This window comes from Camelus ferus, chromosome 3 (assembly GCF_009834535.1).
Source record: "Camelus ferus isolate YT-003-E chromosome 3, BCGSAC_Cfer_1.0, whole genome shotgun sequence".
Lineage (NCBI taxonomy): Eukaryota > Metazoa > Chordata > Mammalia > Artiodactyla > Camelidae > Camelus > Camelus ferus.
The window spans coordinates 27,513,481-27,538,461 of NC_045698.1; the positions used below are offsets into that span (position 1 = coordinate 27,513,481).

Consider the following 24,981-nt stretch of genomic DNA (forward strand, 5'->3'; position numbering starts at 1 on the left):
AAATCTCAACGATACTACAGGTGATCAAATACGCAATATTCTACCTTTATCCTCACTTCCTTTGAGCAAAACCATACTTTGTGATACTATGTATGGCGTTGGGGCGGAGAGAAAATAAACTCTTAAAAGATGCAGAATGGACTGAGTTATGGGAAACTTAACGTGAGGTGGGATTGGGGGATATTCTTCATCATAGTTTAAAAAATATTTTTTTAAAAAGAATATAAGGACAATAATACTTATTTTTTAATGAAAGAAAAATAAGCCACTGCACTATTTACTAAAATTTTTCAATGGTCAAAAAGGCAGAAGAGAATTACGGGTAAATTCCCTTGAAAATCATTAAGATAATTATTCCAGTTTTATAATGTCTTTTGCTTCTCTTAAAAGATCTGTGTAGTCTCATTTCCATTTCTAAAGTGTGGACATTAAAGGCAAGGAAATTATGGCATATTCTCAAACTATGAGTGATTAAGGATGGTGGCACTTTCAGTGGTACTTTGGATCAAAAGAAGACGGTCTCGTGAAAGTCTTGATTTTTGCTAAACAGCTGCTTCAGTAAAGCAAGGTGGTAAAGAGGCTACTGAAAGATAATGATGTAATACTTGACTGTTGCATTTCCCAGTTGAACAAGATTTATGAAAGCTTCCCAGTAAGTTGGTGCAGTCACGGGGTTCAGAGATCTGTCTTATCATATATAGATTGAACCAGTCTCCTTTGCCAAAGTAGTACTTTCCTGTTTAGGAGAACTTGAGACTTGGCTGAGATTAAATCAAGGCAAGGGCCAGCTCTCACTTTGCCTCGAACTTCACATCTTCACTGGTGACCACCACTAGCTCCCCTCATTGGCCTCAAGAGGACCTCTCCATACCTTTCTTCTTTTCCTTCTTTGACGGTGCCTTTGGCGCGGCCTGCTGGTCAGGCTGACCGTTAGTTGCACTCGCCTCTACTTCGTTAGACATGGCAAGAAGGCAGATAGCAAACTCCAGCACCAGCAGACGCTTACTGACACCAGGCGATCCTCACTGGAGACGTCTCAAACAAACATAACCTGCTCCAGACACCTGTGGGCAGAGGGTAGAGGCATAATGAGATCGTAACACAGCAGACCCAGGCTTCATGTCCTAATGGGTGACAACCAGTGATTTGTGACTGTGGTTCTTCAGAGTCATTGTGTTCTTTCTTCTCCATGAGACTGAACTCTGACAGCAGGGGAGTGGGTAGGACTGTTTCCTTCTAAAATGAAAAGGGGATGTTTACCAGATTTTTCTCTAAGGAATTGATATCTGGTAACGTTTAATGGGATTATAGGTACAAATGATGATGTATAAAATACATCAGCTGCAAGGATATATTGTGCAGCACAGGGAACATAGCCAATATTTTATAATAACTATAAATAGAGTATAATCTTTCAAAATGTGAATCACTAATGTTGTACCCCTGAAATTTATATCATGTTGTAAATCAACTCTACCACAATAAAATTTTTTTCTTAAATAACATTATTATCTAGCTAAGAAATTCATATTGCAACTTTGGCATAAAAATCTAGTATAAAAGACATGTCACACATATAAGCACATTTGACTGTCCTTTATGATTGGATTACTGCATTCTGTTGATTCTTATTTTGTGGTTGGCTTTATTCCTTTGATAACTATGTAAGTTTAAAAAGGTAAAACTTTAATCTGTTCTTAGAAACAATGATCAGTACATACATGTCAACTAAAAAAAATGTGCAGTATATTGTGTATATGTATTTACATGCAGTATAATGTATATGTGCAGTCAAACTGTAATAATTCTACTTGAGAAAACTGAAAAAGGAAAACAAAACAAAACAAACAAACAAAGACATGTCACACATAGAGAAACAAAGTTTCATAGCAAAGTTGAAATAAATTAAATGTTGAGCCTCAGAAGATTGCAACCGGCCTCTGAAACTGGACATTAAAAATTCTGGTTCTTCAAAAAATCACTGAACTATATGGAGAGTGATGCATAGAGTGATGAATTTTTATCTTATTCATATTGATAAATACTTTTTTTTCAATGTTAGGATTCTGCATATGATTTCTAGGGCTATCTGAGCACTATATTTGAAAAGACATCCATTTTTTGACCCTAACACTTACATATATCAGGGAAAGAAGGGATTTATGGGGTGTCTCATTGAAGGTCCATACTTCATACTATTACTCAGCATTATTATCCTCAAAACAGTTGTGGGATGTGCTCTCCTAAAGCTCCCCCATGAATCGTGGTAAGTGAAACAGAAAAAAGCTAAGTCACTGCAAGCACACAGAAGTGAACTAACATTTCAAAAGGTCCTTTCACCTCCCGGGAGTCACAATCACTACTGAGCTCCTGAGAGAGCTAGGGAACGTGAGCTTGCTGCACGGACTGAAAAGCAAAGGCGAAGACCAGCCATTCACAGGGTGTACTCCTGTTAAGACCACCACAGGCTGGTACACTCCTCCCACCCCCAAAGCTCTCTTAGTTCTCTGCCTACAGCACCCATTTATTTGAGCTTTTAAATTCAAGGACCAAGCGCACCACATGGCAATACACGCTATTTGTTAGATGTTTAAAGGATAAAAAGTAAACCTCAAGTTTTCGCTCAGTCAGCTTAAATGGTACTTATCTTGTTTCCTAAACATCAACATGTTTTCCTGAAGGTCAGCACTTAATCGCTTCACCCAGGAGTCTTTCAACAGTCTTTACAAATCTTAATAGTTTTTAAAAATACATACATACACAAATACATACAGTTAATGTTATCTGAATTATTTCATTTGAAGATTCAGTAGTTAATTTTGCTCAAAGACACCTGACTGGTAGGCAGCCAGGGAGATGGTCTACCTACAGGGAAAGACCATAGAGGACTCTAAGACCTGTTTACTCAAGCCTTAGTTGGGGTCCAGGCACTATTAGCCCTTTAGCTTCACCAACTCCAGAACATTCATGGTAACCTTACGAGTATTATGATACAGTATTATTTCACTTTTCCAGAGGGAAAGCCAAGGCACAGAGGTTTTAAACACAGCTGCTAAGTTGAAACCAGGTCTCCAACCCAGGCTGTCTGGCTGCAAGCCAGAGCTCCTCAAACACTCCACTAATGAATGTCATGTGCAAAGCCTCATGCTAGTTACAGAGATGCTCTAGTATATACCTACAGTGCCCCCTCCCCACCGAGAAAAAGATATGTCCTGAGTCCTAATCCCTTAACCTTTGAATGTGACCTTATTTGAAAAAAGGGCATTTGCAATTGTCATTAAGTTAAGGATCTTGAGTTGGGATCATCCTGGATTTAAGGAGGGTCCTAAATCCCATAGCAAATGTCATTATAAAGGAAATGCAAGGGAGACACATGGAGGAGGTGATGTGAAGACAAAGGTGGAGATTGGATGGACACCTGTACAAATCAGGAATGCCAAGGATTGCCAATGTTCACCAGATGTTGAGAGAGAGAGACAGAGAACAAATTTTCCCTCAGAGCCTCTAGAAGGAGTAAACCCTGATGACATTTTGATCTGGGGCCGTGGGCCTCCAGGACTGTGAGACAATAGATCTCTGTTGTTTCAGGCAACCCCGTGTTGCGTCATTTGCTATGGCCGCCCTCGGAAAGTGACACCACACCTCTACTTTGTGTGCCTTGATTGGTCTCACTGGTTCCCAAGATTTATTTGTCGGTAACATGATAAATCCCCTAGTCCTAACCATACTCTTCTAATTTTAAGAGGCCAAAAATAATTTTGTCAATTTTAGAGAATTTATTCCAAATCAAGAGGATATTTACCCATGTGAACAACATCAGGAGGTGAGACTATGCTCTGATCTAAGGAGACACACCAACATTCACCTCCTGCATCCTCACCTTCTCCCCAGTGGACACTTCCCTTTGTTAGTTGCTCATCTCATCTTAGAACTAAGGGAAACACTTCGGTGTGACCCTGTCATCCTCTGGTTATCATCTCATGATCTAAACATCTAAAATTGATTGGTCATCTTCCCTCTGCCTTCTCATATTCCCTTCCCCAGAGGACTGTTCATCTCAAATCTAGTCTCAGAAAGTCAAGTCCAATGGCTGGTGGCTCTCCTGACCAAATCCAACCACCTTGCTTTCATTCATTTGGGGCATCTGACTACATGCATCAGAATCCCCTATACATTCTTGTGCACCCCTCTACCCCCATGTTTTGCTCCCGTGGCAACTTTGAGGCTCCAGTCCACAGCTTGTATTTGTTGAATTGGGATAATCTGATTTTTTTTTTTTAATGATGTAGTTCCTCTAAATTTAAAATAATGTTGGAAGCTTCCCCTACTTAACCTTTGGGCTCCCTTAGATTTAGGACAAAGACTGAGACTTTTTCATTTTATATGTGAGACTCTTAAGTATTTCCCATTTCTTTTAAAAAACTCTTTGTTTTTCACTCCTTCCCTTTTCAAATTAGCAGAGCTCCTCTCTCCCATATTCCTGCCCATCCCAGCTACTATTTGTCCCCAAAGGCTTTCTCTACCTCCTCTCCAGTTCTGGCTGGAAAGCAACCTGGCATAAGAGTTTGTTGCTCATCTTTGAAGCCTGATATCTTACTTTTCTGTAGGATATTATTTCTGACAAGAAAAGACTTAGCTCATTAAATATGGCAAATTTTAATCTAAAGTGAGAGTATCTTAAAGAAATTTGAGAAGTGCCACCCACAAAGCACTCTGAGGGGGCTTGGGAGAGGGAATGGTGGTGTGTGGTTTAGTCATAAAAGTGATACAAGATGTGACAACCTCCTAACTCAGAAATAGGTATCAAATATAGTGTCAGCAGACTGGGCCAAATGTAAGAGTTCTAAAATGAGTGTATGATCCAGCAATCCCACTCTTGGGCATATATCCAGAGGGAACTCTAATTTGAAAAGTTACATGCATCCCAATGCTCAAAAGCAGCACTACTGACAATAGCCAAGACATGGAAACAACCTAAATGTCCATCGACAGATGACTGGATAGAGAAGCTGTGGTATATTTATACAATGGAATACTACTCAGCCACAAAAAAGAATAAAATAATGCCATTTGCAGTAACGTGGATGGACCTGGAAATTATCATTCTAAGTGAAGTAAGCCAGAAGGAGAAAGGAAAATACCATATGACATCACTCATGTGTGGAATCTCAAAAAAAAAAAAAGACACAAATGAACGTATTCACAAAACAGAAACAGACTCCAGACATAGAAAACAAACTCATGTTTACCAGGGGAAAAAGGGGTGTGAGGGGATAAAATGGGAGTTTGAGATTTGCAGATACTAACCACTATATATATAAAATAGATAAACAACAAGTTTATACTGTATAGCACAGGGAAATATATTCAATATCTTATAGTAACTTAAAATGAAAAAGAATATGAAAAGGGATATATGTATGTATGTATGTATATGACTGAAACATTATACTGTACACCAGAAATTTACAGAACATTGTAAAGTAACCATACTCCAATAAAACAAAAGCAATTCACATCAAAAACACCCCCTAAAAATAAAAGAAATAAATAAAATGAATGGTACTACCTTGGTTTTACAGCAAAAGCTTCTCTCTTTAGACACTGAAGTCCAACTTTTTACAGCATTGGAACTGCTTTAAGATACTTGGTACCGTTTGACTATATCTTTTCACTGTTTGGGGATGAGCAGTTATAGGGGTCAAGAGGGAAAAAAATAGGGAGAAAAGGTTTCTTCAGCATTTTAGCATATTCCTCAAAGAAAAGGGCTGAGTATGTTGGGTTGTAATAGCCAAGGGCAGGTCTGCATCATGGGCCACACAATTTAAAAAGTATCTATGTTCCCTGAAATGACTGGAAGGTAGATTCTGCCCATAGGCCCCAAGACTTAAAGATAAACCCTTTTGTAAAGAAATGTTAAAGGTTTATTGAAAGATTTTAACAGAATTGTACATCCAGTTATGTATATACCGGAGTGATAAACACTCACCTTTCTCCCGAGTTTTAAAAAGAAAATCTCTCATCGCAAAATTTCCCCATTTGAAAGTTCCCATCCCGAGTTACCATTTGAAATGTAGCTGGAAGAAGTCTTGCTTCCAGACCTAAGTCCCTCTGTAGAAATAATCAACTTAAATCCAACATTTAAAATTCAAATACATAATCCTTCCAACAATGTTACAGAATCGTCAACTGTGCTCATAAAACCCTCAGCAGGTTTTATAATCAGTTGGGTTTTGGAAAGGATTTGGGCCTGAAAAAGGGACCTGAGGGCCAAAAGATGCTCTGCCATTTCCCGTGACTACGTTCCCAAATGAGGGCATGGTTGAATAACGTGTCTAGATTGCATTAAGCTCTGGGGTCTGTTTTATAGCTCTAGTGAGGTAAAAGGCCTTTTTTTATTTGAAATAAACAGGGACAAGTGGGTGTAGGACAACCAGCAAGGATAGTCCTTTTAACTCATTGGGCTTAAGTCCCAGGGACTCCTCTGAACAAGACTAAAAATTAATGAGGAAGCACACACAAGGGGTATTACCGTAAAAGAGGGATTACAAAGCAAAATTCAAAAACATAGACAAAAAGTCACACGAACATCTTCCCATCTAAACCTAGCTGGTTTGTTATTCTACTTCTTAGGAACCAGCAGTTTCCTTCTATAGAAGCTTGAAAAGAGAAATAAGAAAGATACATACGGAAACAGATGAGGATCTAGGCATTGCATATTCTTGACCCCTTAAGCCTAATATAGAATAGGAAGTTGTAAAAGAAACTCTGCTAAGTCAATGAAATTAGCTGCATTTGAGTGAAGATATCTAACTTGGATCTTGGAATTATTACAAATCACCCTGAAAAAATGTGAGGACTTCCCCTTTCCACAGCACAGGAATCAGATGACCAGGAGAGATTGTGCAACCTTTTTTTTTTTGGTTTCTGAGAAGGCTCTGAGAAAACGTATACCAGAAGACTGTATGAGTCATCTTAGGATGACTATGTCCTTTGCACTAGAAAGAAAAATCTGCTGTAGTTCATTGAGTACTTAAAGGGATTCAGGCAAGAATTTAGAACCCTGGAATACTCAGAATAGGGGCGATTTGTGTAGGGACACGTTTGGCTGGTGCCTCCTTGTTCATGCTTATCTTTTCCATCGGTAGGAATGTTTCTTATCTGCAATGATACTATTACAGGTTTCTAAAGCGGCATCATGCCACGTGTTCACCACCTCCCTCCCAGTCTACCTTTTTACCCTATTATTCTGAGCAGAGAGGAATTCTCCTGGTCTGTCTCAATGCTGGTAAAGGGAATAACTTGAGTTAAGGACTTGTTTAACAGTAGCCCCATTCCACAAATGGTAGAGAACCTGTTTTTATTTTTAATTTTTAAAGTTTTTTCTTAACGGAGGCACTGGGGATTGAACCCGGGATCTTGCATATGCCAAGCACGTGCTCTACCACTGAGCTATACCCCCCACTCGTCTTTAATGTTAAGGGGAATGGGACAAACACCTAACCTACCAAGCCCTTATCCTGGCAGCTCTATGAGAAAGAACGTGTCTCTGAGGAATATTGAAGTGGACTCGGTAACCCAAGATCAATCACTAGTAAGGCGCTGGGCTCAGACTGAATGTGAGCTGTGTTTCCTTTCCTACTATTTATGTTGATGCTTTTATCTTTTTTTTTTTTAATTCCACTGATTTTAAACTGTACTTTAGAAGCTGTTTTCAAAGTCAGAATCCTGTTGACTTTCACATACCAGTTAACTTTTCAGAAAGAGCCGCATAAAATAGACACAGGGAAAGGAGTTCAGGAGAATCCAGAACAAAGCAGCACAAACAGCCTTGCTGGAGTGGCCAGTACTTTGTACTGGTCAGAGAATGTGCCTCCTTGTCCTTTGGAACTTTAGGCCTGTCTCAGCAGAGACACTGAATTAGGACATGTGAAATATTAACCTCTAAGGCAGATCTCAGGGTCCAAGAGGGCAGCCAACAGCCTTCACCACTATCTTCAAAGTAGCCTTTTGGGAATAAGGGATGTTGCCACAAATGATGCAGCAAAGTTTCTGATGGTTGATGTAAAGCTCTTCTCCTCTGACTGCCTGAGCTCCTATGCTTTCAGGGAGGCTTATTCTATTCCGCGAAGGCCAAGTTGAGTCGACAGTAAGATTTTTGCAGCCTATTTAATTGGGTGAAATGAGGCTATGTTAGCATACACTGAAAAGGCGTCCTTAGGAGATTTTCTTGTAAATGCTGACACTGCTGTAGGGGCCTCAAGGAGGTATACACCAGTTAGGCATTTACAGACAGTGTGCACGTATCATTGCTTTTAACCCTTGGGAAGGATGCTGTGGGACTTCTAGGATCCATAAAGCTCTGAGCCAGAAAACTTTTCCCCATCTTTGGAACCAAGTCAGAGCAGAGTTAAGAGTTCCTCGTACAGTTAATCTTGGGAAAAGGTAAGTACAGCGGCTAAGAGTTCAGGCTTGGAAGTCTGCACACTTTGACTACTGTCCACTTTGACTACTCTGTGGCTTGAGACAGCTTATCTGACATTCATTTCTTCACCTGTAAAATGGGAATATAGTTTGCACAGTTGTTATGAGAAATCAATGAGACCTCACGTAGAGATCTCAGTGCTTCGCTTATATAAAAGTGCTCAACAAATAGTGGCTATGATTAAATCAAAGTTAGGTATCAAGGGCACTCTGTGCTGTGTATGATCTTGTATTGCATCTAACATTGCTTTTCCACAGAAAGTGTTTAAACAATTTTAGAACAAGTGGAACCAATAAGTTAGCGGCTAGTAAGCAGAAACATGGAGGGAGGTATTGCTTTAATCAGTAAGGCCCAGGTGAAAATCTGCCAGTGTTCAAGCCACTTCCTGTCCAACTCTGGCTTTTGTGACTATAGAAGGTAGGTTCTGATGGGGACAAAACTGTAGGAACAAAACCCACTCCAAGTTACCCAGAGAGGCCTATTCAAGTGAATCCTGAGTCAAATCCAAGCCTACATCAGTATCTCTGGCAGTTTAGAAGGTCTACCTCACATCACCTGGAGAATCTTCATGGGGAGTTCTTAACACGTTGATGTCTAGGCCATACTCAGATCCATTAAGTCAGAATCTATGAAGGAAGAGATGTAGGTACCAATATATTTTAAAGATTCCCAGATGATCTTAACGTACTGACAAGTTTGAGGTACAAGAGTCCAACCTCCACAATCCTTTGTCCTCTTAAAGAAATACCAAGTGGGTTAGAGTGTTGAGCGGGAAAACCTAGGGAATAATTTGGTCATACTCTTTCATTATAAAGATTAAGAAACTGAGAGCAAGGAAGAGTGTATAACTTGTTTAATTGTTGAACAGCTGGTTGTGGATTACAGTTGGTACCAGAAGAAATCCAGATCCTAAAATGAGACTCTAGCATCCTATTCCTAGAGATCATATGCATCAGTTTTTCTAAAAATTCTGTTTTAAGAAGGCTGTACAAAGCCCATCACGTACAGACTGAGCCAGGAATGCCTTCCACTTAGTACAGACACCAAAGAACAAGAAGATAATTTAGCAGAATAGTTTGAACATGGAATTTCATAGATGTTTTCTGAACCAAAGCAGAAAAAAAAGGGTTTGTATGATTCAATGCTACATTATCACTGGATTCCTTTTTGCCTAGGTAGCTGGAGTCCTACTTGGTCAAACTGGCTCATTAATGCTGATTTGGCTGCTTGGAAGGAAGGATTTTGGCTAGGTATGAGACACAACTCACAGATCAAAGAATTCACATTATTTCAGTACATTCTCTACTATTCAGGGCTTGGCCTTTTAGGTTTTTTTTATTTATTTAAAGCACAATAGGAAGTCTGAGTTCTGGAGTTGGCAACTTCCAATATCCTTGGCTTGTTGTGACCTTTTCTAATTTTGTACCCACCTCCACCCATTTTGTTTTTAAAATAAGTTTTATTAGGACTATCTCCTAACAGGGCCTAAGGAATAGTCCCACAATAAAGAGTGTCTAGGAGACTTTAACATTTAAAAAAGGAACTGAATGTTATCCAAATGAAGGCCCATTCTCTAGACTGGGCAATACAACCAATTCAGTAGAAATGTCTAAAAACTGTTCACAAGTTGAACTGAAGTGTTAAGTTTATGATCGATTGTACAATCATATTACTCAGTACAATGACTGTTAGTCTAAACACTTTACTAGGGTTAGAAAAAGTAGAATGTGTAGATTCATAATCAGTGTATGCTCTTGCCTCTTGGCAAGCTGGGCACAAGTTAATATGCTTGTATGAACAAAGACACGCATAGAAGGTTGATTCTAGAATCCCTCCTTACATTTATCCAGACTCTAGGAAAGAAAGCACTGTTGGAATACCTCTGGGGTCTCTTGGCTGCATGGAATTTTTGTGAAGATGAACACATGAAGCTTGGGGTTAGATTAATTGACATTAGAGAGTACATCCATCTCAGCTTTACCATCCCACCTAATCATTCTATCCTGGTTCTCAAGTATGACCTCTTTTTGCTTGAACTGAGTAGAACAGGGAAACTAAAATCGAATTTTATCCTTTAACTCACTTCTACAAAAGAAGGGAAGTGACACTGAAACTTTGGGGGCTGGAAAATTATGTTTCTGCCATTGCTTTACATTGCTGCCATTGGAGCATTTGGGCAAAGCTATGGTACCCAAACACCAGGGACAATCTAGACGTGGCTAACTAGGCTAGGGTGTATGTACTCTGTAATCTTGAGTGAGCAGGGAGGGTGAGGTAGCAGGCACAGTTCGACATGGAAAAGAGAGTGGGGGATTTCTGGTCTAGTGTGCAGCGTGCGTCAACCTCAGTTTATCACAGCTCTGCATTCAGGGGTTATTGGACACTGATGACCCTGATGATGTGGCATTTGGTCCTTATCTGCGTTGGGCCCTTTCTAACCTGTCTCTCTGGAGCTGTGTGGGGAAGAGAGATTGGCAAGGTAATGACTGCATCCTTGAGTCAAGTCCATAATACTAAGTACCACCTTGAACTACCTTCTTAGCTGTTTCTCTTTCTCTCAGAGAGATACAAGTCACCTATGGAAGGAGCCATGAATGACTCCTGAATTCTAAGCAAAGGCTATTAGGAATTCATTGTTCTGGGAGGAAGGATAATATGGCTTTTGAGGGGGTGAGAGGGGCTTGGCAAAGGTGACCCTTCCCCATAGGCTTTGGGCTTTAGGATCAGAGGTAGCGGGCACCCTAGTGGGTAAATCTGTACACCAAGCCAAGACATTTCTGGGAAATGGCCAGTGGACTGAAAGTGGTCCAACATGGGGTGTGTGTGTGTGTGTGTGAGGGGAGGGGTGGGAGGGAAGGGAGTGAAAACTCCTTATGTGTGAGGAATGGGTAGATGATAAGAAGTCTAATGACCTGGGCTCACATGTCAGGGTTCCCATCTAACCTGGCCAAGAAGAGAGGCTGGCGCTCTGGGCAGGCCTCAGTACGGTGGCTGGTGGGTGGTTGGATGAGCACATTGTGTGAGCGGTGTGACTAGAGGGCCTGTGGGGACATGGCGGAGCTCTGCAGGGCACTTCTTCCCCTGCCCCGTGACACTACTGCAGGACCAGGGACGGCAGCACTGCCTCAGGAACCAGGACACTTGCATCAGTGGACAAAAGCCATCATAGATTAGTGGTCACACAGAAGCTCACACCAGGATGCTGGCATAAGGCTGGGGACACCATGCTGCAGTGACAGTGACAGAGGGGGGTCCTAGCAAAGCTTCGTTTCATTACGAAGTGATAGTAACCAGAAAGTATACCCCCCAAAAAGCAAGTGGATGGAGTAAGATTTTAAAACACTAAAAGATTCACAGATAACTGGAATGGGTAAATGGAATAGACCAGTTCTAAAATTTGAGTTTAGAAGAACTTTGTTTTGTACTATTAGGTGGTAAAGTAGGACACTATACCTCGTTCTGCTTCCCTTCCATCCTCATTCCAAGGGAAGAAAGTATTCTAGAGAATGAACAATTTACATGAAATATTTCAGGGTTTTAAATTAAAAAAAAAATTACTAACCTGAAAGCCTCTAGAATTTTTCTATTGCTGGGCCTTTGGGGCAGTAATTTGAGAAGCAAATTTACTTCTCAAATTACTGCCCCAAAGTGACAGAAACATATGCCCACAGAAACATAAGAGTTTTACTTTGAATTTGGCATCCAAACGTACAATGGATATTATGCTTGGCCCTTGCAGGAAAATGTGGTCAAAATACTAATGAATCAGGGTGAGGGAAAAGGACTGTCATTGTACCATTTGATTTCTAGGCCAATACACTGACACTATTCATACCTTTTCCAACAATCTTCCCTCACATCTATGTATACTTACCCAAACTGACCAGCAAATATTTCATTGTTTTCATGTCTGTCTTTCCCAAGTTAGGTTATGTCCTTCTACCAAAACTAACTCTTCTTCCTAATTCCAAGCTAGTTTTCCAATAAATCATCTAAATACATCTTAGCAGTTTGTTTCCTAGAGCACACAAGATCAAGTTGTGCTTTCTCATTCCCATATGGTATGATCCTGAATTAAGTCAATCTGGCTGTGTAGCGCGTGGACCTCAGGACACTATGGAGTTTATTCATGTGAGCCCCTCTGTGATTTCACCTATGACGCATGCACACATAAATCTTAATTGTTAAACATGCTCCACTTTCTACTTCAGTGCCTTTGCAACAGGCACCCTGAAAGTCTGTGGATGTCAGAAGGGTTCAAGAAAACACGATATTTAGAAGCACCTGCATCTGAAACGTTAAGCTAGTAATCCAAGAGCCATAAGCACTAGTAGAATCATTTTATGATATAACACAACAGGGCACTATAAAAGCAGCAAGTCATCTTTTCCTCTTACCGAAAACTAGTACGAGAAATACCGCCTGGTATTTGGTTTCCTCTTTAATAGCCTGGCTGAATTATGTATGAAATCCCACTGTGGTTTCCCTTTCTAGGCAGAGCCTCACATTCATATCATCCTCAAAGCCGTTGCTTGAGTGTTTCTGTAACTTTCCGCAACTCATGTTTCAGAGATGTGCTGTGTCTTGAAGGGTTTAAAGGAAGAAGAATCCAGCTGCCTTGTAACATCAGCACAGAGTCCTCAAACTGAGGTGTATGTGGTAGTTGCATGTACTCAAGTGGGACTTCTTTTTTGTTTCACTTCTGTACACAGACCAAAACTATGAATAAAGTTCTTATAGTCATGTAGACCCAACACAAGATCAGTTTAAGTTATCTGATTCTAATATGTTGTCCTGGGTTCTGGGTGGCCTTTTCAGTAGAATATACTCTCTCTCTCTCTCCCCCTCTTTCCTTCTCTCTCTCTCTCTCTTTATATATATATATATAGTCAGTTTACAATGTTGTGTCAATTTCTGGTATACAGTACACGTTACCATACACATATTTGTTTTCCTATTCTTTTTCACCATAAGTTACTGCAAAATATGTAGTTCCCTGTGCTATACAGTATGAATTTGTTGTTTACCTATTTTATATATATTAGTGTCTGCAATTCTTGAACTCCCAATTTATCCCTTCCCACCCCCTTTCTCCCGTGGTAACCATAAGTTTGTTTTCCAAGTCTATGAGTCTGTTTCTGAGAATATACCCTTTGTTTTAGTGTTAAATTTACCCTTAGAGTTGGCATTAACTTTCCCCAAGAGACTTGCCACTAGCTCACATTTCCATGTCTGATATGATCTATTCTAGTTGGGCAAGATACCTACAGCCAACAGGGCACTTGGGCTTCATCTCCAAGAATAAGGATGGCCCTGCTAACCCCCATGGTTGAGAATAATTTGTTTTTAAACCACTTACTGTTAACTATTATCTGTGTACTTCATATATCAATGATCACTTAAGATAGTTCTTCATGATTTAGCTGATTACCCTTAGAGAAGACTTGGCTGCTTTTAAACAAGATGAAGGAAAAAGGTGTCATTTAAAAATAAAAAGGGACTTTCTATTTATTTGTTAAATTTCAGGTTTACAAAGAACCAGCAACCTGATAACCAGACCTCTCCCCTCCCAATACCAGTGCTCTTCCATGCTGAAGGTTAGGAAGTTTACAGAATGCTATCTAAAAGGCCAGGGGAACTCATCCAGAATAAATAAAAATAAAGGCTCATTTGCTGACTTCTTGGTTGCTGGACAAATTGGATAGGTTAACAGATAAGAAACCCCTAGGTAATTTCAGGTTCTGTTAGACAAACAGAAAGGTGAATCTGCCAACTTGTTTTCTTGCTTCTTGCAAGAAATACTACTCCAGTGTTGAAAATTTAAGAGACAGGATTCAAAAATGGTCTGAAACAGCTGGCCCACATGCTTTGGAATTGTATGCACACACTCTAAGAAGCTGCTACAGAGTGAATACGAGATGGACGAAGTACAGACATGCCCAAGTATCCTTGAGATAATGTTCCCCTCTGTCATTATTCTCTCATCTTTTGGGTCAAATAAGTATGTGGGGATAAATCAATGCATTTTTAAACAGAGGGATGGAAAAATTCTAAGCAGCAGCCCATTAACCCACGCTAAACAAAACAGACTTGGGATTTTTATTACTGCACAATTGAAGCAACTACACTGAACAAGAAGATGTTTTAATATGTTGAAATATCTACATATAGTTCATTCACTGCAGAGATAGATGAGCACAGGACATTCCAATTATAATAAAAAACAACCTACCACTCAATACCAGACTTTTGCTTATAAATTCTAAGTAGGTGAGACAGGTTTTACTTCATGAATTCTATACAAAAATCCATGTTAATGTAACCAAAATTATATCTGTTACAATCAGGTAAGTCATCACCATTAACTTGTCCTCCCTTCCACAAACGTGACTACACATCAACCTTAGGGATCATGATGTACAATCGGCAAGTTTGGAAGAGTCATTCAAGGAACCTCGTATCTACTAAAGCCTGGAGAGAAAGGAACCTCGTATCTACTAAAGCCTGGAGAGAAAAGCCACCCCGTGTGATCCTAAACATTAAACGTTCCTAATCTAAAGAAGCTTTCAGGAAATCAATTTCTATTCCACCTTTGGCAACTCATTTAAGCGACTTCTACAAATAAGGTTAAAACGGAGAACTAAGTTAAGAGTCCTTAGGAAATGAACAGACAGCTTACTGGTCTTCTTTCTTGGTTGTAATAATCAAAGAACAAAAGAAAAGATCTCAAGTATCACCTTAATCTGTACAGATTTCAAGAAGTTTATTCTGGGATTTAAAGAGTGACTTTGAAGATTTTCTAACACATATATTCTACTGGATTGTTTTCTTAAGTCATTTCTTTGAACATTAAAATCATTCCAGGGCTAGGGGAAGGGGGGGAAAAATCAAATTTGTACCAGCTGCATAAAAACAAGATATCTAAGAAAAATGGTCCTGGTTATGTCATTAGACAACATTTTCAAAAGCTCAGGTCTTGAATATTTCATTTACTATTTCTCTCTCTCTCTTTTTTAAAAGATAAGTTCCTAAGGTGACATAAAGCAATGACTTTGAGGAGCCTAGAAAAACACTTTCTTCCCCAAGTCCAACATAATTTTTTTTACTTTTGATCTAGATATTATTCTACAAGATTGAAGGAGTAATTTTAATTTAGTGTCTTAATTTTACATTTATATGAAGTAATATTCAATGCAGTATGCTGTTTCTTATAAACCTCTACTGCTAGCCCGATAAACAACTCAGTTTGGATATTTTAAAAGGCATTAGATGCATTAACTAAATAAATCATCAGTTCATATAGTGCCAATGGCATTGCTACTTCCCAAAGAGCTTAACGTATTTAAAATAATAAATTTATATACTAGGACAATCTAGTTTTTCTGGCTTTCCAGCCTATAAAGACTTACTCATTGGATCTATGTCTGTGTCTTCTAAAATGTGTTATTTAAAATCATCTCCAGCTACAGATAGCATTAGTGTGAATCTGCTGCTGGGTAACCCTCTGCTCCTTCCACGTTAGATGAGTTTGGCTTAATAGTGAGAGTAATGTATTGTCTAATAGTTGTACTAAAAGCCTGTGAAGTGTATTCTGTTTTCTAGTTCTCAGAATTTTGACCAGAAATTGTGTTAAGTATTTGTCCTCTACACAAGGTTATGCTTTATAACCTGCCTAGCACTCATAATCACAAATATCGCTTAATGGTCAAGGCTTGGCTTCAGGGCAAACAGTTGGTCAAAAATCTGACTTACTACTGGAAGCCCTTCCCAGAATAAGCAGATGACCTGAGAATTCTTCCTTCTCCCAGGCCTGCGGAATGTACACCACCCCTAGTGGGTTTCATTGCCTTCTAAGATGACAAATCATGGGGGTGCCACACCGGTCTATAGTCTGAGCATGAGATGAACTAGTAGAAATGGTTTCTTATTGCAGGCCACTGTGCTGCGCTAACACGGAGCCCTCCTGGTCCATTATGAGATGTTCTTACTCACAGTCAACTACAGAAAGCCTTCTGATGAAACTACACAGGACTGTCAGCATCAATGAGTCACTGTGAAGGGAGTCTCCTTGGTTCATAAAAAATGTAGTATTTAAGCAAGCTGTTTCATTAGCTCTTACAGCAATTTCATCAGTTCTCTGAACCACAAATGACCTGTTGCAAAATTCTGTGCCTGCTAAGTAACTGACATTTAAATACTTAAGGAAAACATGGATGGATATAAGTGATTAGATAGGCGCTCCATGTGTAGCCTCTCTTTACGATCCCTATTATGGTCATTAAGTAAAAGTAACTTGAGTTGGTCCTTGAAGCTTTAGATTCACTCCACAGTGGCATCTGCTATTTTCTAGTCTTATTATGCAGGCATTTTTAGCATCAGAGAATGCAATTAGATCATTTGTTTCCTTAGCTGAACTCTATAGCCCTGTACAAAGACAAGTCTTTGAAAGCCACTATTAAGTTCCTAATCCAATCTTTATTAAAAAGACTCAATATTGTAGACAGGGAGGTTAAGACAAATCCGCAAAAAAGTAATAATCAGGCTTTTCTATACCCCACAGATGCCTTCTAAGGCAGTAAAACTTGAAATTAGGAAAATGTTTATAGTTGTAAGTTTTTAAAAAACCAGAATGTACTCTGTAAACTATAGGAGCAGGTTGACAATGAGTTTCACCCAAGAAAATAGTGAGAGAAATAGCACTAACACGCTTTCTCAGTCTAAGATAAGCAAAGTTTTACTTTTAGGGCTAATTATCAGAAGTGGGATGTAAACAGAAATCCCTTTGTCATGGTCAGTCTCTCCAGTTTTGAGGTTCTCTACCCAAAATTCCATTCCACGTTTGCACCTCCATCTAAGGAATTCCCTTAAGAGTCAAATGCCATCTCTTCTGAGCATGTCATCTGTCTCACACTGTGACTTCACAGACAGTAAGTCATTGGCTACCCTAGATTTTGCTCTGAAGCCATGCTATAAGAAAATTAAAGTTTTTTTCAAAATTTTCAAATATTGACAGCTTTGTTGTTATTGTTGGGAGCATATGGGGTTTAGTGATTGATCCCTGCTCAAAGCCATCATAATTTAGAGACTGGAAACAAAGTTTGCCCCTGAATGCCAGAGATCAGTGCCAGAAAGTTAATTCACACCGTAAAACCAAGTCCCTACGATGTGCCAGGCACTTTTCTAGAGATTGGATATGTCAGTGAGAAAAATAACGATCTAGCCCCCTATAAGGTTTACACTCTACCAGGGGAAGCCCATACATTGTTCATAGTCTTTCAGAAGGTGACAGATGTTCTGGAAGAAGAGAGCAGAGTACAGTGGGTTGGGAGTACAGGGTTGGGGATGGCTTTACTAGTTTTTTAGAAACACAGATGAATAGCTTATTTTTAAATGTTAAAATGATTTAATTTAATTTAGCACCAGATGTGATGCTAAGACACTCTCATCTAGTCCGATGGGGAAGGTACCATCATCCCTATTTGATAAGAGTGGAAGCTGAAGTACAGAAGTTCATTGACACACTGAAAGTCACATGAGTCTAATGCGTATGCTCTTAACCTCTCTGTTTTAGAACAATACAGGCAAAAAGAAAGAAGTAATCGGGCTCTTCACATAATCGGAATGGGCACTAGCCAGCAAATACATTTGGGAAAGAGGCATTGATAGCAATGAGAAAAGAGTATTTATGTCATCTTGACTAGAACACGGGACCTGCTGACTTAACATAATTATACGATGGCAGGAGGTTGAAAAGTGGATCAAACTGGTTTAGGGTGGGTTTACAGAACCATATTTGGTCTCGATGGTAGAAAAGACTCTGAAGTTTTGAGCAATGGCATGGAGGTCAGGGTGTGACAAATCTGAGTATGAAGCCTCTGCATCAAAGAGTCAGATAGCTTTGTAGTATGACAGTTGCATGAACTTGCCATTTTGAGTGATTCAATACTGCCGGTTTCTTTCATTTAATTACTTGACTAATCTTTTGGAAACAAAGCCTTCTACTTGAAAGGTTAAGGTCTAACAATCTCAGATGTCAGATTCATGGTTATCCCATCTTGCCAAGCTCTGAAGCTTGGTGACCCTCAAACTTCAAATAAACGTGTCCTAAAGGTGGCTTTAAAAAAAACAATCAAAGTCTCTTATGTCTTATAACCATCATTCTAAGACCCCCAAAAAGGATTACCATAATGTCAGTTTTATAAAAACTTACATAAGTGAAATGATATTTGAAATGTGAGCACTTAAAGGAACATCTTTTGTAAAAGGCAGCCATTGACTAAAGTAGTCATATTATTATAGCTCCTTGTTTAAAGTAAATTATATAGCATTTTCCCATTTTATATGTTTCTCCATAAAACTATTGCAAAACTAGAAGGATCAGTACCAAGGAAATGCCGGTTAAGAAGGGCAGTAGTAGGGTGGGAGACAGAGTTCTGCTTCCTATACATTTAGAATAGTGATCTGAGAGTGACATGTATACCTTTCTGTGTTTTTAAAATCTAATTCCGTAGAGACATGCTAATTTGTCGGGTAGCAATATTTTAAATGTTGGAAAATCTATCGTCTAACTGGGGCTGAAGAAAGAATCATGAAGCTACTCTAGATTCAGTCACATGAAATTAAACTCAAAAGTTAAGAGAACCTACAACGTGAACACGATCACCTCCAGAACTCTGCCCACAGTGAGCCTTCCACAGAGTCGTCTTGGACATCGTTAACTGATGCTTATCTATCCAAAGTTGATGACACCAGCTCCTGATATATCCTTTTAAAAAATGAATGGTAAGTTTTGAATCAAATGCTCACTAGAGTTTGAAAAAATTCTTATGCTAGGATTTTCAAAATTGATCAGAGTATGGTCTATTGCCAGTTTCCAGACTGGTTTTCTTAGATCCAGGGGGATCTGTGTAGGCAGGAACAAGATGGCAACATATTTTAAGAATTTAAAGAACCTAATGGATATCAAATCTTTACCTGTAATACAGCTGCACACACAAATTAAAAAACTAGCTTTTCTTGATTTGACTAGAAATTGTATTAAGTCAAAGGGATAACTTTAATTACCCAGTATTGAGCCAAAGATTTCATCAATTTTCTCAAGTTTTGTTAGTGCTTTAGTAAGCAGTTTGGTAGCTACTTTTAAAAGGAGGAACAGAAGGAGAATAAGAAGTTGTCCTTGGATGAAATATCAGGTTGAAAACTATTCACCACTATGATTATTATCAGCCAGGTGATTATCCATTGTGTCACATGGATGCATGAGTCACGGTGAACACTCCAATGTAGACGTTGAACCAAGGACTTGAAGAGACCACACCATCTGGAGAATTTCAGTAACAGCTTGTCTGCCTTTCTCAGGCCCTGAGCGGATATAAACTAGAGGAACATATGGATATTGCTCATTATAAATAACCTTAAAGTTTAAAAAAAAAAGACTCAGAGCTGTTTATACCAACAGATAAGGCAAGCTGAAGCTCCTCATTTTGCTCACTTTATAATAAAGTCCAATTAATATTGCAGAGGAGAATAGCTTGAGTCACTTATTCACCTGGCGATCTGGTTATTGTTCATTGAACACCTACTATGTGCCACACTCTGTATTGTGCCACACTCTGTATTATTCCACATACACAGTGACAAAAATAGATCTGGTCTCTACTCTCAAGGGGCTTGAAGTATAGGCAGAGGAGAGAGAACAAGCAAGTAATAGTTACAACTGATGCTAAGTATTTTAGAGGAAATGTTTCCAATTAGGGTAGAAAGCATCACTGCCATTAATAGTGTTTAGCAAGAGAAGGCAAATTAGACTACTTTGAGGAATTCTATAAATTGCTTCTTTATTAGTATCCACCATGGAAAGATGCAAATTTTATCTAAAGGGCGTAATTACCCTCTTCAACAGACAGTTTTAAAATTACATTTACTTAAAACATTAACTGGATGAGGGATACTTACAATGAATATTTGGGAATCTCATTTAACAATATTGCAATCCAGAAGGGCATCTGTGTGACAGAGCCAGAAGAAGGGAAAAAAAAATCTCGTGATATACTAGGTTATGAAGGAGTATCAGTGATGTTTCCTGCCAACTTATCGTAAAATCCAAAGCTCTGAATCAATGCTATTTTCATAAACACAGAAGGAAACACTATGCTCATTTAGCATCAGTTTTGTCACTTCAGAAGCACAAGCAATTCAGAGATGACACAAACCTTTATATTCTAGAGCCAAACACGTTCTGTGGCACTCGTCATTACCAGACTTTTTAAAGAAGACAACAGTGTCGCTTTCAGATCAGGCCAAACTAAAGATTTAAACGAAGCGATATTTGAAAATGTAACCATGGGCCCCTACTCGTGGTTCTGGCTAAGGAGCAAACCTAATTGACAAAAGCACTAGCAAGAGAAGACTAGGTAACATTTAGTTAATGTCAGCCTTCAACAAGAAAATGGACTTTCATTATCATCCCAAATAGTAAGGCCCTCAACAAGTGTTGGCTGCATGAAATATGAATCCAGATCCTAAGAAAGAACGTAGTTGCACCCATTGTTTCTATTAAAGGGATCTTGTATAGAAGGCTAAACATTTGTGTCTCTACACACTGTTGGGAAACAGAACCACAGATTTTCTTCTGTTCATGGATATGCCTAAAAGATCCACAAAGGTACTGTCTGTAGCTTAGAATGCAGCTAAGATTCTATCTTAGACTGTTCACATATCTGCTGAATCTGGCAAACTTCTGACCCTCTGTTTTCCATAATTACCCTTTATTTTCATATCTCTCCTTCTTCCTCACCAAACTTTTTTTTACTTAGTTCTGGCATTTCTCCCCAATCTTGCCTCATCGCCATCCCAAGTCCTGCTTCCGAAAAAGCTATACTACCTTGTGCCCTTGCTCCTCGCAATTAGCCAACCCCTACTGCAGTGTTATTTTGATATGCTCTATTCACACATCACAAGTATTTCATAATATATTTAGAATACATGATGAGACAAACCTCTTTGTGGGATGAATTCCATCTTCTCCAAAGGGTCCAATGAGAATCTGAGTTGTAAGAGATTCTAGTTCTACCCGACCTACTTTCATGGCTGCATTCTTGAAGCAGTGCCCTATCAGACCTCATGGTTTTCCTGATTTTGTATTAATCAGATATCAGTGTTCAATTCCTCTATTCACAGTCTACCTGAGATTCAAAGCCTTTCATACATAGAATGCACGGTAGATACATACATAGCCATCTGCTCCCTTGAGAAGCTGGTCTCTTCCATTTACCTTGGACACACACACACACAACAAACACACATACACACCCACAGTGCCCTCTCTTTTTACCTCCCTAGCTTGTAACACTTACTGCCTTCAACTGCCTGAAGCCCTACCTGTCATTCAAAGTCCACTCAAGATGTCTTAGGTCTTCACGGGCCTCTCACCAGCCCTACCATTTCTCTCCACTTGCCCTGACTGTTCGCTGCCCTCTGATCCATGTAGGACTCTTCCCGTAACTCAGTGAAGTTTTGAGGTCAGGGCATTACTTGTCCTCCTTTTCTAGGCCCCACATAGTCTGGTAAACAGCAATGCACTTAAAACATTAGAGGTAATACACAGTTTCCATTTGCTCCTTAATATTCAAGTCTTTTCTCTACTTTGCTGATCTTTCATGAAATACAAGGTTTTCTTCAACTGCTAAGCAATTGCCACTCAAATTCATCCTGCCAAGACAGCCAGGTTAATTTAGCTGAGTCGGCATTTTGTTTTCCTGATTGATAAAGAGATCTTCTGTTTAGCAGACAAAGATCTAAGTTCTTGCCCCGACATCCAAAGCTCAGTGCAAGCCATCGCTCCTTCTTGAATGATATCACTCCTTATCTCTCTATGACTTGTATTTTCTCCTGACCAAACTGGCCCATCGATATCCCATTGGGCATATATTTGCATGATGTGCTTATGCACTTCTGCCTAGAATGCATTTTTCTTCCTACCTTTGCTGATTTGGTTTCCACCATTTCTTTAAAGGCCAAGCCCATTATCACACCTGAGTCCCTTTCTTTCTCTGGCCCCTCTCAGTACCATTTAATTATAATAAAACCATGTGTTAATTGAGCAGTTGTCATTTTCTTTAAATTTCTTGTAGGCAGCAACTGTTGATGGCTATGTGTCCCCTAGCAGGTGTTAGGTAAATATTTTCATCCAGCTTTCAATTACAATCAACTTTTAGTTGAGAACTTCAGACCAGCTCGACAAATCAAAAACCCCAAGAACAAGTTATTGGGCAGCTAAGCAAGCATCTAGGCCTTAAGATATCCTTCAAAGACATCTTGGACATTGAATAAAACTGGTTTCAACTCAAGTCCTTGAATGTTTCTGAAAAGCTTCAGCTATAGTTGAACCTGGGCCCAGGCAGAATTAAACCTCCTGTTGTCAATCAGCTATGGATGGAAGAGTCTGTTCTATCAATTACATATTTGTTTTCTACTTCAAAAATGGGATTTTATTTAAGATATTTGACTTTAGAGGCAAAGTTAAAAAAAGAAACTCCCTAACAAAACCACCAGATAACACTAACACCACCCAACGCTGATGTAGTAAAGCACGACTGACATCTTCTTTTAAGGGAGATTTGAGCACCTACTGTGTGAACCACCATTCCAACTTCTGATCCTCTGATCTGGAAGTAAACTATATGTTTCCAATCTAGATTAACATTGTGCCCCAAAGCCAAATGGTTCAGCATTCTTCATAGGACTATGTGAGCCCCTGACAAATGTTCAGACACATTCAGCTTATTTTTGCTGCACTAAATGGTAACAAAAAGCACTTTAGCATCTGCATTAAGTATTACAGAAGATTAGGACAGGTCTTGGCCCCTTAATAGGACACTTCAAATATGAAAAACAAGTGGGTGAAGTGTTTAGAACAAGGAGGGCAGCTGCATCCAACATGGATATGTTGTTGAAGTTATCTTCACTTTCCAGTTATTTGGATATGGATTAATTCTAGCCCTCAGGAGGACTCAGCTGTCCTGCCCAGGGGAGATTTAAGTGGGACCTTAAGAGTTAACGTCTGTGTGCCTGTACTGGTTTACAAAGCATTGCCGCATTCTTCTGCTTGACCCTCAAATTTAATAGTTTCATGGTCTGTAGGAAAGATAGACTCCTCATTTCCAGCCCAAATGTGTTCATCTCTAGATTCCAGCTTCCCTGAAGACCACAGACAACCAAAATGAGACCATTTTCCAATATCAGCTTAGTTATTGCATTGAGAATTATAGTCCTAGAGCAGGTACATTTCTGAAGCAGCAGCTCTGAGGAAGTTTTTTTTTTTTTTTTTATGGCTTCTCCTTTCGTTTTAACTTGGAGGCAACTCATTTCACTGATGGAGAAGATGAAGCCCAGTTGTCATACCTCGTGTCTTAAATGGCACAGCTGGGTTGTGGACACAGTCATTTGTAGTTCAAAGCCCAAGCTCTTGAACACTAACCTCTGTTGCCTCTTCAAAACCAGGGTTCCAGTTTTCTACTTCTAGATCACACTCTTGTATCTCCATCTAGGATGTGATCTCTGCCAAACATCAGTCTCTGATTAACATCAGTCATTCTTAGGACTGCTTTGTAAGGCAGGTAATGAATGGCAGTGCTCTCATTCCACTGCAAGTCTAGATTTTGCATTCTCTACTTCACATCAGGTAGACTTTCTTCTAGATTTCGACTCACTGGGAGTTCCGTTGCCAGCCTCAACATGCTTCACATAACGGGCATTTACTAAATATTCAGATAAACATCAAGATTTCAATCATCAAGATTCATGCTTGAATCCTGGCTCTACCACTTAAGGGTATGACCTTGGGCAAGCTGAGATCTATTGATCATATGGGCAATAAGAAATGGAGCTATCTTTTCTATCTTAAGTTATTTAAAGCGAAAGTCAAATAGGAGAATGGAACAGTACTTCATAAACCCTAAAGCACTACAAAAATTAAGTGCAGTAGATTCATTCACTAATTATGGAGAGAACTTCATCTTCATCTGTACTCCAGGCATGGCATGGAAAACACAAAATAAAAAGTTTTGTAAGTTAGAGAAAATCGTCTGGTTCAAGGATAATGATCTAGTTTACTGAATTCTTTTTAAAAAAGACATAACTGGGACTGTCTCCTAATAAATGGAGATTAATTCCATTCTTTAAAATCCCCAAAGGAGGGGCAAGGGTTTGGGAATGGGGTAATACTATAAAACTAAGAAGTCTGTCAGTTCTCCTAGAATCAAGAAAGCAATCCTTGAGACAGTAGGAAAAATGTCAAGGTCTGTGATTTTTCATCTTTCTAAGATTCAGTTAGGCTGAGCTATGTTTAAATGCTTTGCTTTATTATTTCCATGGCTGTAGTAATTCAGATACTTTGTTATGCTTTCGATTGAACAACTGAATTATGAAAGTTACTCTTGGACCTTGTGAAGGGCTTGCTGAAGTACAGCTGGGTGTAGCTGGACCCTACTGCTCGC

The 24,981-nt window shown here is 39.3% G+C and overlaps 1 protein-coding gene across 7 annotated transcripts in view; it reads right to left on the reverse strand.

Moving 5' to 3' along the window:
- DAB2 (DAB adaptor protein 2) overlaps positions 1-24,981 on the reverse strand; it is a 162,702-nt gene that overhangs the window by 21,970 nt on the left and 115,751 nt on the right. For all 7 annotated transcript variants that reach the window (XM_014559663.2, XM_014559662.2, XM_014559665.2 and 4 more), the window contains one exon: positions 872-1,064. In XM_014559663.2, coding sequence (XP_014415149.1) covers positions 872-962 — 91 coding nt within the window. In that variant the 5' untranslated portion in view covers positions 963-1,064. The remainder of the gene's footprint in view (positions 1-871; positions 1,065-24,981) is intronic.